The following is a 14,250-nucleotide window of genomic DNA, read 5'->3' as shown; positions in this document are numbered from 1 at the left end:
ATTACTGGTAAGAATAAAACCTGTAAGATAGTTAGACTCAGCTGGGAAACAGTGAATATACATCTGTGGAAAAAAATGTTGTTAGTCATGTGGAAAACCACAGACAGGAGGATGAGGAGGCAAAATCACATAGACATTTGAGAGTTTTGTAAGGAAAGATTCAGTACTGTTGCAAAGAGCCAAAGATTTAAAAGGTGACACAATGAATAAAAGGAGGTTGGAGTTGGAGTGATGCCTTGTGAAAATGCTGGAGTTAAGGTTTGGAAAGTGGGAAGCCCAGAGGTAGCTGATTAAATAATTTCAATCATTGTGTCAAACATGTCCATGAACTCCGAAGGTGAGGATGGAGGAGACTAGGGGAGAGGTATTTAAGAAGATGGTTTGCAGTAAAGACAAGAAACCAGGAGTTTCTTTGCTTTCCAAGAAGATCCTTGAGTAGGAGCTATTTTAACGGGTGAGACTGTGATTCAATAATGATATATAGGGTGCAGTGAGATCTAATGCAGCATGACACACTATTCTGTTCAAGATGATCACTTCCTTTCAAGTTTACAACCTCTGGGCTTGAGGGAGTAGAGATGAGAGCTATACTTAGAGAAATGGCCAGAATGAGAGTATTGATATTATTGTGGCCTAGAGCAAAGGTGAAGGTTAATTTATCAATAAGCTGCAAAAATGATGTAGAGAGCCAAAGGCTAAACAAATGGGACTTGAAATTGCAAGGAATGTGACTTGCAGGGGTTGTAGCTTTCTAGAAACAAACTCAAAAGGAGGAAGGTTTGGGACATGGAAGACAGACGTAGTTGGCGATTGATACAAGGAAGTGATCAGTAGTGGCCTTAACTGTGATGATCCAACGGGAGGACTGAATGCAGATGAGATTGCACGTAAAAGGAGGTGCCTGTGAATATGAGTTGGGGAGTTTATGTGGAAGGAGAGGTTAGGAAGGATAAGAGACCAGTGAACTCAGTGAATAGAGAGCACAATGAGTTGAAATGAAGGTCGAGAAGTCAGTTGGCGCAAAGGTTGTGGGAAGAAAAAAGCAAAGATATTTTGGTGAGAAAACATTGATTGTGTTTGGGTTGGCAATAAAGACCAGATATTGTAAATAAGGGGGTTGAGTAGTTGAGCAAGGTGAGGCGCTCAAAGGAGGGGGAATTGACAGAAGAGTAGGAGACCAGGTGAAGATGTGATTTGTTATTAACAGTCATATTCCCACAATAATGGCTTTGACGGGGCAAGTGATGGAAGATATAGCTAAGATAGTTATGGTTTATGGAAACTTTTTAATCATCTTACTTAACACGATATGTTCTAGTGCTCTTCAATGGCAAATCCAAGAAGAGAAGCAATCCCTCTTTAAAAGAAGCACTCCTGTTTTTAATTAGGCCTCAAGTGTTGTGTGAGAAATTGAATAGAATGTGGTTGGGCTACAAAATTTCTGATTCGATCAGAATTCCAGTCTGTCAAAAGAAAACAAGGCTTGAGTATCAACATCTCCCAGGTTTCAAGGCGCCAACATCATGGGGTTTTCCATCTTGTTCTGCCCACTCCATTCGTGACTTGAGTTAAGCCAGCTAGTAAGTGTCTCCAGATCAAAACCCTTCCTGGTGCAACATGACAATTTACAGGTTAGTTCTGATCTATTAAAAACTTGCATCATTAAGGTGGCTTTTAGGTTTGAGGAGAACTGAAACAAAAAGTGAGCCAAAATTGTGGACCTGATGTTTCAGCAGAATTGCTGGTTTGCTGCTAGCTATGGTCTCTAGTAATTACTCTGTCAAAGCATTTGACACCTTTCCATGACCACCAAATTTATCTTCTGATTGCCTACACTATTTCGTGACACAAAGAGGGAATCAACAACAAAAAAATAGCAGTTGGTCTCAAAACAGGTAGTGCTGCAGAAACTCAGCAGGCCTGGAAGTACATTTAAGAGTTAGAAGGTGTCTGTCCCAGGAACCCACAGAGAGCTCAAAATATTAAAAGTATCTTCAAATGTCCAATCCTCTTATGCCTCCCAATCTGTCATCCTGGAGCATTCATTCAATCCTGGTGTTTCAATTTCCATGTTTTAGATGCCAACATAATTCAGTGTAACGTCACTTTGAGGATCAGACTGATTTTGAGAAAAATGGCTGGTTCCATCATTTAGCACAATGCTCATTGGTGCTCTGCTAAGAGTGGAGGCGGTGAAGCCAGCACCAAGGAGACTGCTGAGCCCTAAGCCAAAATCATGACACTGTGTTGGCAATAACAAATTTACAGGCTGCCCATCACCAGTTGATTTGGAACTTTATGGTATTGGAGCTTTGTGAATTGTGATTCTTGCACCAAAAAGCTGAAAGACTTTTTTTAGCCTGAAATCGGAAATGAAAACATTTTTGATTGCCAGAAAATTTGTAGAATATAAGATTTTGTCCCATGTCTTAAATAGCTTTCCTGAAAATTCTAACAATTTTGGAACATAGTATTGTTACAAGTGGTAGATTAATTTTCTCTTCCTCCCTTGGAAATGAAAAGTACTGAATTCAATGTCTTATTTTGTAGACACCAGATGGCAGGATTGCCTATAGAAGAAAAACTCACTGAGGCTCCGTTAGCTGTCAGTAGTCGTTTCCCTTCTAGCAAAGCAAACAGCAAAGATAAACCATCCAGGTCTGACTAGCTTCTTTTCATGTTACTTTTCTACAAATTTTAAAATAATTATCTTCAGGTGAGTGGTTGAGAGACTATAACTTTATCAAAATTTTGGTGGTGATAACCTGAGTATCTAACATCTCAATTCTGAAGCAAAAATCTCTTTCTCTGAGTTATGTTCCCCATTTTTTGACTTTGTTTACTTTATTCATATGATGGTAATTTTAGAATCAAAATATTATAAATACTTCAAGTTCAGTGAAGTAAAAGCAGAAATTGCTCGAAGTACTTAACACGTCTGGTAGCATATTTGGGGAGAGAAATCTGGGTTGAAATAACTCCTTCAAAACTGAAGAGGGTAGAGAAGTGATAGGATTCGTGGCATTAAAAGGAGGAAGGAATATCAGAGGGAAGGTTTAGGATGGAGACTAGAGGATAGGAGATTAATTGGCAAAGATGTCATAGAATAAAAAATAAAGGGAATAAGGTTTGTAGTAAAGACGCAAAGCATTATCCAGAATGAGTGCCCCAGAATAGTGAACAGCTCTGTCAGAAAACAAATACATGAAAACCAAAATTCAAACCAGCACATGGTGAAAATGCAGAATCATAGTGGGGAACAGAATTCATGTTCAGAAATTGTTGAGCTAAGTATCGAGTTCAGAAGTATATAAAATGACTAATCGGAGGATGAGATGCTGTTCGTTGCATCATGTGGAGCTTCACTGAAACACTACAACAGGCTGAGGGCGGTAGTGTGTGCATGAGAGCATCCTTTCAATATGAAGACTGGTGTGGCAGAAAGTGAGGACAAGGAAACACTATTGGAAAGGAGGAAAGGGTGTGAGAGTGCGGGAGTACGTTCAGACATATTTGCGGGCCCTGTCTATCACAGACTGGGAGTGCTTGGTTCAACCAGAAATGTGCCAGAACAGATGTAATGGAGAAACCAGGAGTGTGGAATGGAGCCTCTACAGGAAGCAGTAGGTAAAAAAAAGTGTCAGCAAGATAGTTGTGGGTTTGGTAGGCTTATAATAAATATTACTAGCCAGTCTATCCTCTGAAGTGGAGAGAGATTGAGGAAAGGAAGAGGAGTGTTGGAAATGGACCATGTGAAGGTGAGAGAAAGGTAGTATTATGAACCAGCTGTTGTTGTTGCTGGACAAGTCAGATCACTGATTGAAATTTGGCTTGATAGATCATATTTTTGATTTTTTGTGGGTTTTAGTAACGTGGTCTTTTGCTGAAATACAAGCACACAATGCTTCAAATTTAGCTTTAACAATAATAGAAATTTACTATGCAAAAGAAATTAAAATACAATAGAATAAGTCAAATGATTTATATATAACATAAGTTTAAAGATTTTTTGAAACACACAGTAAATTACAATGCCATTAATCTTAACAGCACCCTTTTATAGTACTCACAACAGACAGAATTCCCTTCTCTATCACATCTGTTGGGTTTAACTTAACAGATGCTTTAGTTCCCTGTCTTTAGCATTTTTCTTGAGTCTTCTTACATTGTGGTTAGACTTCCTCAGCTTCAAATAATCCCTTCAAAATATTAACCAAATACTTTTGATCTGAAATTTTCAAACTCAGTTCATTACACTGAAGTAACTCATTTCTTCCTTCATCAGGAGAAACTGTTTTAAATATCCAGTTTCAACCATGATTTCAGCATACTGAAAACTATAAGTTTTTTTTCAAGAAGTTCATTTTTCTCCAAGTCAAAATAAACATTCCTGCCTCCAACTGTAGCCTAATGCACAACTGTTTGTGTTTGTTTGTAAAACTCACTCCATGAAAACAAACCCCATTACTCTGTAAGAAGTCTCTCTTTTTATCATACCATGTTTTCAAAGAAATCACCGTGGCTATAGAAATAGCACAGACATTTATACATAAGCTGAGAATCACATAAAAGCTATTGTCACCTGTGCCACCAAAGTGCCCTCAGTAAGTTTTATTCATCCACTGCCTCCCACCATATCTATATGTACTCTCTTGTTCTGCAGGGTGGAGAGAATGTGCTTGGCAATGGAGCATGTTGTCCTTGGACCTTTGGTGGAGTAACTCTGGTTGCTTGTGGCTATAAGTGCCAGACAGGCTGAGGGTATCCTTGCTGGAGGCAAGTTGAATCCCATTACCTCTCGGGCTGAATTTGAAACTGTCGGTGGCGGGGTTTGGGGCAAGATTCAAGTAAATGGCCAATCACATCTGCAGCGTCCTGAGAGGAAACTGCCAAAGAACCTGTGTGTGCTTCATCTGCCAGATGGGTGCCTTCTGGCAATCTGCGAGGAAGGAGCACCTGAACTGAGATTAAGGCTCTCTGCACCCCTGTCATTATGCCTTCGGTCTTGATGACCATTAGATAGGTAAATAGATTGCAGTTTTGTGCATGTCTCCTGCAGCCCCAAAGGCTTTCCATGGTAGCCACCAAGCTGGCCATGGAGGAAGCCAGAGGGTTGCATGATGTGCTAGTGATGCAGCTTCTGAGTGCCCTTGCATCCAACATACCTATCTGCCACACCCGTTCCTTCCTGTGCATTTGGATGAAGTCCATGATTGCTGACACCACTGGTTTCTGTACTGTCTGGGCTGACCTTGTGTGTGATCTCTGGCAGCCCTCTGAGCGCCAGTGACTGAGGGCATTTCTTCCTCGGCCAACCCCAGAGCTATCACAATGAGGTGATCTCCAGCTTAATGCCTCTACACCTAACATTCCCACCAAGGTTTCAGTAGCTGATTTGGTGGGTGTGCAAGCCTCACTGATGCTTTGAGGTCTCAGCACTGTCATCCTAAGAGATCAAGGATGTGGCTTCTGCAGGAATCAGATGATTCTCTGTAGATGTCATGCACAGGCTGCTGTACCTGCAAGACATATGGAAAGAAGGCATCGTAGCCAGTGGTTAGTAGTGTGCAAATGAATGAGAGTAACTGCATGATTAATTTTGAGAGTAGCAGTGACATGCAGTGTGGTACTTGTTTGTTGGGACATAGATATCCCTGCATCCCACAGCAGCAGTCCCAGACTTCTCTGATAAGGCCAAGGATTCTCTCCTCACAGGGTCTAAGGATCCAGGTGTCAAGCACCCCACCTCACCTTGTACAGTCTTGCACTGCACTTTTATGGATATCTTCTCCCATAATGACTGAAAGTGAGGGGGAATGGTGTATGAGAGATAACATTGGATGGCCTGGCTGTTCGTGGTGGTGCATGAGGGAGAAAAGTGGTTAAGAGGCAGTGCAGAAGGCATGCACAGCTCGTGGGGGAGGGGAAGGAGAGCGAGTGAGGGAAGATGTTGCATATGTAACACCTCACTGATAGTATGTCGAGAATCAAGCCCGGCTATTGCTGGAGGCTTTACAAAGTTAAAGATTTTAAAAAGTACTTAGAAGCTCCCAATTTAATCATCTTTTAGACCAAGGTTGACAGGAAGCATGAACTAGGTTTCTGTACTTAGCCAGAATTGTTACTCATTACAAATATTCAAAAAGGGAGCAAAGGATAAAGCAGGAAACAATAGGCTGTTCATTCTAACTTTGGTGGTGGGGAGACTAATGGAATCTGAGGGACAGAACTAATCTTTATTTGGAGAGGCAGGGATTAATCAAGAACAGATAACATGGTCTTGTTAAGGGATTGTCGTATCTGACCAACTTGATTGAATTTTTTGAAGATGTTACCAGGTGTGTAGATGAGAACAATGCTTTTGATGTAGTCTATCTGGACTTCAGCAAGGCTTTTGGAGGGTCCCACATGGGAGACCAGTAGCAAAAGTATGTCACTCCCTTCTTCCGGTGGCAATGGTGTCAAGGCAGCTACTTCTGTTATGTCCATTTCTGATTCAGAGAACTCGTTAATGTTTGACAGAGAGGGTGAATCCACAGGTTCCAGCAGCCTTTCTGAATTTTCTGAGGGGCAGGGCACATTTTACTGCTGCACCATTTGAGAAATCATGGCTTTGATATGGTCCACATGCTTATTCAGGACCGTGACACCTATGTGAACTTTATCTGTCACTGGTCCTGAACTCGCGTCGAATATGCCTCCTACCCATGCAGGGCCATGTGATCCTTACGCCAAACTTTGTCCCCTGTATCAAAGTGTCTGTCTCAGTTGGGAGAGTCTTATGTCCAGCATTGGCATTCCTGATGCCATTTCACCGCCACCACCCCCCTCCCCACCCTCCCCCGCCATGTCTGGGAAGATCAGACTTGACCTGTGCAGTCTTCTACCCATTAGTAACTCAGCCAGTGCTATCCCTGCAGTTGCATGTGGGGTGGCCCTATAATCAAATAAGAATTGTGAAGCTTTGTATCTAGCGAGGCTGCAGGTTGTTTCTTCAAGCTAGTCTTCAAAGTTTGGACTGCTCCTTCTGCCAGACAATTGCCAAATCCTGTTTGACGTTAAGAAATAACGAAATTCCCTGCTGGTAAATGATGGCCCATTATCTGTGACCAACACTTTCAGGACTCCGTGTGTTGACAAGATGTGCACAGATTTTCTATTGTCGTCCCAGTGTTTGATGAATGGACGCTATGCACATCTAATCCCTTAAGTGGGCACCTACAATGACTAAGAACATTGAACCCATGAAAGGATCTGTGCAGTCAACGTGCAACTGAGTCCAAGGTTTGCCAGGTCATTACCACGGATGTGGGAGAGCTGCTGGTGGTAACTTTTGCCCTTATTTATACTCTGGGCACTGCTCCACCAATACAGCTAGTTCTGTATCCAAGCCTGGCCACCAGACACAACATCTCACCAATATCTTCATTTGGGACACCCTTGGATGGCCCTAGTGGAGTTGAGCCAGTATTTACTGGCAACCTTTGCTCCGGACAATCAATGTTGTTTCCCATAACAATATGCTGTTCTGGACCATAAGCTGGTTTATCTGGGTCTAAAAAGGTTTCAGTTCTAGTTACGACAGCCCTCTGTCTTCCCCCATTAATACCAGTTATTTTAGTTTTGAAAGGAATGAATTTTTCTGCATCCAAAGTCTGCTGTAACTGGGAGTGTGTCATATCATTTACAGAATCTTCCATTGTGGGTAACCCCCAGTGGTGTATCTGCTAATGGTAAGTGCCTCAATGTATCCACATATGCTACTTGGCCTCCTGGATGATGTTCTTACTTGTAATTATAAACAGTTAGTATTAGAGCCCACTGCTGAATGTGGCCCGAAGCTATGGACGACACTGTCTCGTCCTCTTTAAGCAGACCAAGTAGGGGTTTGTGGTCCGTGATTATCACAAGTTTTCATCCATAAAGGTATAGGTGGAACTTCCTGACTCCAAATATGACTGCCAATCCTTCTTTCTCTATCGGAACATATTTATGCTGTGCATTAGCCAAAGTCCTGGATGCATACGCTATTGGGCATTTGTCTCCATTGGGCTACCTATGAGCTAAAACCACCCCAAAGCCATGAGGGGAGATATCATATGTCAATACCAGATCATTCTTGGGATCATAGTGTCCCAACATCTTTAGAGGAAATAACTGTTTCTTTACTTCATTGAAAACCACAGCTTGTCTATGCGACCATTTCCAAGGTTGACTCTTTTTTTTTAGGAGGTGCCAGGATGGATGCCAGATTATGCAGGAACTTTCCATAAGAACATAAGAACTAGGAGCAGGAGTAGGCCGTCTGGCCATTCGAGCATGTTCCGCCATTCAATAAGATCATGGCTGATCCTTTTGTGGACTCAGATCCACTTACCCGCGTTCTCACTGTATCCCTTAATTCCTTTATTGTTCAAAAAAAACTACCTTTTTTTTAAAAGCGTTTACTGAAGTAGCGTCAACTACTTCACTGGGCAAGGAATTCCATAGATTAACAACCCTCTGGGTGAAGAAATTCCTTCTCAGTTCAGTCCTAAATCTGCTCCCTCTAATCTTGAGGCTATGCCCTCTTGTCCTAGCTTCACCTGCCAGTGGAAACATCCTCTCTACTTCTATCTTATCTATTCCCTTCATAATTTTATATGTTTCTATAAGATCCCCCTTCAATCTTCTGAATTCCAATGAATATGATCCCAATCTACTCAGTCTCTCCTCATAAGCCAACCTCCTCAACTCCAGAATCAACCTAGTGAACCTCCTTTGCACACCCTCTAGTGCCAGTACATCCTTTCTCAAGTAAGGAGACCAAAACTGCACACAGTACTCCAGGTGTGGCCTCACCAGCACCTTGTACAGCTGCAACATAACCTCTCTGCTTTTAATTTCAATCCCTTTAGCAATGAAGGACAAAATTCCATTTGCCTTCCTAATTACTTGTTGTACCTGCAGACCTACCTTCTGTGATTCATGCACAAGGACACCCAGATCCCTCTGCATAGCAGCATGCTGCAACTTTTTACTATTACTCCTACCAAAATGTATGACTTCACATTTATTTACATTGTATTCCATCTGCCAGGCCTTTGCCCACTCACTCAATGTATCTATGTTCCTCTGCAAAGTTTCACAGTCCTCTGCACACTTTGCTTTGCCACTCATCTTAGTGTCATCTGCAAACTTTGACACCCTACACGTGGTCCCCAGCTCCAAATCATCTATATAAATTGTAAATAATTGCAGTCCCAACACCGATCCCTGAAGCACACCACTAGTCACTGACTGCCAGCTAGAATAGCACTCATTTATCCCCACTCTTTGCTTCCTGTTAGTCAACCAATCCTCTATCCATGCTAATACCTTACCCTTAATGCCATGCATCCTTATGCAGTAGCCTCTTGTGCAGCACCTTGTCAAAGCCTTTTGGAAGTCTAGGTACACCACATCCACTGGGTCCCCATTGTCCACCTCGCTCGTAATGTCTTCATAGAATTCCAAAAGATTTGTCAAGCATGACCTGCCCTTCATGAACCCATGCTGCGTCTGCCCAACGGGACACTTTCTATCAAGATGCCTTGCTATTTCTTCCTTGATAATAGACTCAAGCATCTTCCCCACTACAGAGGTTAAGCTAACTGGTCTATAATTCCCCATCTTTTGTCTACTTCCCTTTTTAAACAGTGGCGTCACATTTGCTGTTTTCCAATCAGCTGGGACTGCCCCAGAGTCCAGCGAATTTTGGAAAATTACCGCCAGTGCACCTGCTATTTCTCCCGCCATCTCTTTTAGTACCCTGGGATGCATTCCATCAGGGCCAGGAGACTTATCAATTCTTAGCTCCATTAGCTTGCCCAACACTACCTCTTCCGTAATTATGATTGTTTCTCACCTACCTTCGTCTCTTTGTCTATTACTGGCATGTTATTAGTGTCCTCCACTGTGAAGACCGATACAAAATACCTGTTCAATGCCTCGGCCATTTCATCATATCCCATAACTAAATTCCCCTTCTCATGCTCTAAAGGGCCAACGTTTACTTTAGCCACTCTTTTTCGTTTTATATATTTACAGAAACTTTTCCTATCTGTTTTTATATTCTGTGCTAGTTTTTTCTCATGTTCTATCTTACTTTTCCTTATAGCTCTTTTTGTGGCTTTCTGTTGACCTTTAAAGTTTTCCCAATCTTCTAATTTCATGCTGTTTTTGGCCACTTTGTATGCCTTCTCTTTCAATTTGATAGCCTCCCTTATTTCTTTAGACACCCATAGCAGATTACCCTTTTTCTTACAGTGCTTCCTTCTCATTGGAATATACTTTTGCTGAGCACTTTGAAAGATTGCTTTGAAAGTCCTCCACTGCTCGTCAACTGTCCCACCATAAAATCTTTGTTTCCAGTTTACTTTAGCCAAGTCCTCCCTCATTCTATTGTAGTTCCCCTTGTTCAAGCACAGGACCCTTGTATTGGATTTTATCTTCACACTCTCCATCTGTATTCTAAATTCAACCATACTGTGATCACTCCTTCCAAGAGGATCCCTAACTATTAGGTCATTAATTATTCCTGTCTCATTACACAGGACCAGGTCTAGGATAGCTTGCTCCCGCGTTGGTTCCATTACATACTGTTCAAGAAAACTATCACGGATACACTCAACGAACTCCTCCTCAAGGCTACCCTGACCGAGCTGGTTCAACATGTAGGTTAAAATCCCCCATGATAATTGCCGTACCATTTTTACAGGCATTAGTTATTTCTTTGTTTATTGCCCGCCCCAATGTGATGTTATTATTTGGTGGCCTATAGACTACGCCTATCAGTGACTTTTTCCTCTTAGAGTTTCTAATATCCACCCAAATGGATTCAACCTCATTCTCCATAGAACCTATATCATCTCTCAGCACCGCCCTGATGGCGTCTTGAATATCAGGGCTACACCACCTCCCTTACCTTCCTGTCTGTCCTTCCGAATAGTCTGGTACCCTTGGATATTTAACTCCCAGTCGTGACCATCCTGTAACCATGTCTCTGTAATGGCTACCAAATCATATTCATTCGCGACGATTTGTGCCGTTAACTCATCAACCTTGTTACGAATGCTACGAGCATTCAGGTAAAGTGCCTTTATGCTAGCTTTCTTACCCTCATGATTTCCAACATCTCTAATAATATCTCCTGAGTTATCCTTCCTTTTTGCTTCTTTCGTAGTCTGAAATAATAATAATAATTTACCAGCCCAAGAAATGACCTAAGCTCCTGGACAGACATGGCAGCTGGGGCGCCTCTGATTGCTCTCACTATCTTGTGTAACCCAGTCTTGTTGACTCTGTAGCCCAAGTAGGTCACATACATTTTTCCCTTCTGAGATATACACCTGCCTTGGAAAAATGCCTTAGGAGTATATCCAAGTTCTCTAAATGTTCCTTATTAGTTTTACCTGTTATTAGGACATCAACTAGGTAAATGGCGATCTGAAGTAGACATTTCAAAATGTTCTTCATCGTCCACTGAAAAAATGGACAGGCTGACGATAGCACAAATGGCAGTCTTGTATATTGGTAAAAGCTCTTCTGGATATTATTTGGAGCATACTTCTGGGCATTCTGGTCTAAACACAATTGTAAGTAAGCATGGCTCATGTCCTGCTTCTTGAACGACAGCTCCCCCTCCACCCTTACCCTGCTAGCTCTGTGTATAAGTCCTCTATCCGAGGAATTGGGTATTTATCCAGCTGTGAAAATTGGTTTACCATTTGTTTATAATCTCCACAAAGGTGAACCGACCCACTGGGCTTCAAAATTGGTACAACCAATGCTGCGCATTCTGCAAATTGGACAGGTTTGATGATTCCTTCACTTTCCAGCCTTCTGATTTCTGCCTCTACTTTTGCCCGAAAGACAAACGGTACTTGGCGGGCATTGCAGAATCACGGAATTGCTTCCTGATCAACATGCAAGGTGACCATGGCTTCTCTGATAGTAATTCAGGTGAATCTTTTGCAACTCATTTGCCCCATCAAACTTGGGCCCAACTCTTTTACTACAGTCACTGTTAACTGAACTGGCTGCTTTGCATAAGAGACTGGAACCAAAGTTGCACCCTAACTGTAAAAGTTCCCCAGAACAGGTTCTCAGCCTAGCTGAGGTGGTGCGCAAAGTTGAGGGCTAGGTCCAGATCTAGGTGGACCTTCCAAGGTAGGAACTCTCTTGGATATCGGTCTATAAGATATCTCCCTCAGTTTAAGTCTCATAGGATTCTTTTGCTGTTGTGAGTCCGCATACTGACAACAATTACAATGGCTTGCTGGTCAGGATCCTGCAGAAAATTTTAACCATTTGGCCGAGGCTTGGATTTGTTTAGAGGTTTTGCTGTGGGTCAACCTAGAGTCCCTCTGATCAGAATATGTCCTGGGTGAGGCTGTGCAATTGCTTGCACTCAAGTGGTGTGTGTTACGTAAGCTCAGTCGAACTGGCGAGGGTGTCCACTTCCATCGGAATATCCTGCAACTCATATGCTCCACTTGCTATATTTTCCAATGATAAAGCCAGTTGTAGCTCCTGTTTGAAGTCCAGTTGGACTTCAACTATTAGGCGTTTTTGCATAGTTACATCCTTAAGCCCACATACTAGATGGTCTCTAAGCATCCCATTAAGGGTTAAATTAAAGTCACAGGCTTCAGCATGATTTCTTAATCTAATCAAAAATGCCAATATGGATTCTCCTGTTTCTGGAATTGCTGAGTAAAAGTGATATCATCTTAGAATTAGAGGAGGCTTAGAGTCATAATATTTCTTATCTGTCCGTCAACTTTTGAAAAGTTTTAGTATCTGATGCCTCATAGAAAGGTAGGCTCCCAATGACAGAAAATTCTGCAGCTCTACAAGCTGTCAGGAGAATTTTGCATTTGTTTTCATCAGCCAGAATGTCATTTGCTCAGAAAAAAATAACATTCTTTCCACATACTGGGCCCAGTCCTTGACAGCAGGGTCAAACAAAGGTATGATGTAAGAAATGCTACCCCAACTCAAAGATGATTGTTGCAAGCAAGTTTCTTCAGGATTGCACTTTACTCTCATCACCACTGAAATAATTCCGGAGCCTGGTATCCCATCTCCATGTTGCCGTTTATTTACATGTGGTACTGCTTCATTCATAGCCCATTACCAGAGTGTCAGTATCTCCGACACTCACTCTTTTTATATGCCAGCCAGGGCTCCCTGATTGGACCAGATTAACTGCCCTAATCAGGGAATTTATATTCTGTGTGGCCTAGTAGGCTGACCTCATTACAATCACTAAATCTGCCATGGTGGGATTCAAACCCAGCTCCCCAGAACATTTGGTGGGAAGGTCACCAGACCCGAAATGTTAACTTTGCTTTCTCTTCACAGATGCTGCCAGACCTGCTGAGCTTTTCCAGCAACTTCCATTTTTGTGTTTGATTTACAGCATCCACAGTTCTTTCAGCTTTTATTTCCCCAGAACGTTACCTGGGTCTATGGGTTAATAGTCTGGTACTAGGCCGATGCCTCCCCTATGCTAGTTTACAAGAATGATCTCGGGATGAAGGGCTTGTCATATGAGGAATAGTTGAGGACTCTGGGTCTGTACTCAATGGAGTTTAGAAGGACGAGGGAGGATCTGATTGATACTTACAGAATACTGAGAGACCTGGATAGGGTGCATGTGGAGAAGATGTTTCCACTAGTAGGGGTCATGGGTTTAAGGTAAAAGGGGAAACATTAAAGGAGATGTGAGAGACAAGTTTTTTTTTATGCAGGATGGTATGGAACGCACTGCCAAACGAGGTGGTAGAAGCAGATACAATAGCGACGTTTAAGAGACATCTTGACAGATACATGAAGTGGCAGGAAAGAGAGGGATATTGACTATGTATTTTGTGTGGGCCTTGAAATGTTTTATTCTACTCTAAAGGTTTTATAAATTGTTATTCATCTTACATTTCTGCTGCTGCTGATAGTCTACCGCATCTAAGGAATGCCCAGTTTTGAGTCACCAAATTTGTTCAAAGTCTGTCCCATTTAGGATGATGTTATTGCCACACAACACATTGGAAGATGTCCATATGCGAAGGCAGGACTTTGTCTCCAGAAGGTCTTTTCTGTGGTCATTCCTACTTATACTGTTATGGATGGACAGAAATGCACCAAGTAGGTTTCTCCCATTTGTTAGTTCCTTCACTGACATTTCGACATTTTCTGGATTGACAAGATCATATGATTTCCTTGAATTGT

At 42.1% G+C, this 14,250-nt stretch overlaps 1 protein-coding gene across 1 annotated transcript in view; it reads left to right on the top strand.

Annotated features, from left to right (window-relative positions):
* The window catches only part of armc3 (armadillo repeat containing 3), a 149,603-nt gene that overhangs the window by 114,750 nt on the left and 20,603 nt on the right, over positions 1 to 14,250 (top strand). Inside the window, exon 13 of the mRNA XM_048606892.1 lies at positions 2,551 to 2,658. Coding sequence (XP_048462849.1) covers positions 2,551 to 2,658 — 108 coding nt within the window. The remainder of the gene's footprint in view (positions 1 to 2,550; positions 2,659 to 14,250) is intronic.

Source organism: Rhincodon typus, chromosome 2 (genome assembly GCF_021869965.1).
Source record: "Rhincodon typus isolate 14 chromosome 2, sRhiTyp1.1, whole genome shotgun sequence".
Lineage (NCBI taxonomy): Eukaryota > Metazoa > Chordata > Chondrichthyes > Orectolobiformes > Rhincodontidae > Rhincodon > Rhincodon typus.
The sequence above is the reverse complement of the archived record's forward strand: the minus strand, read 5'-3'. Positions and strand labels throughout refer to the sequence as shown.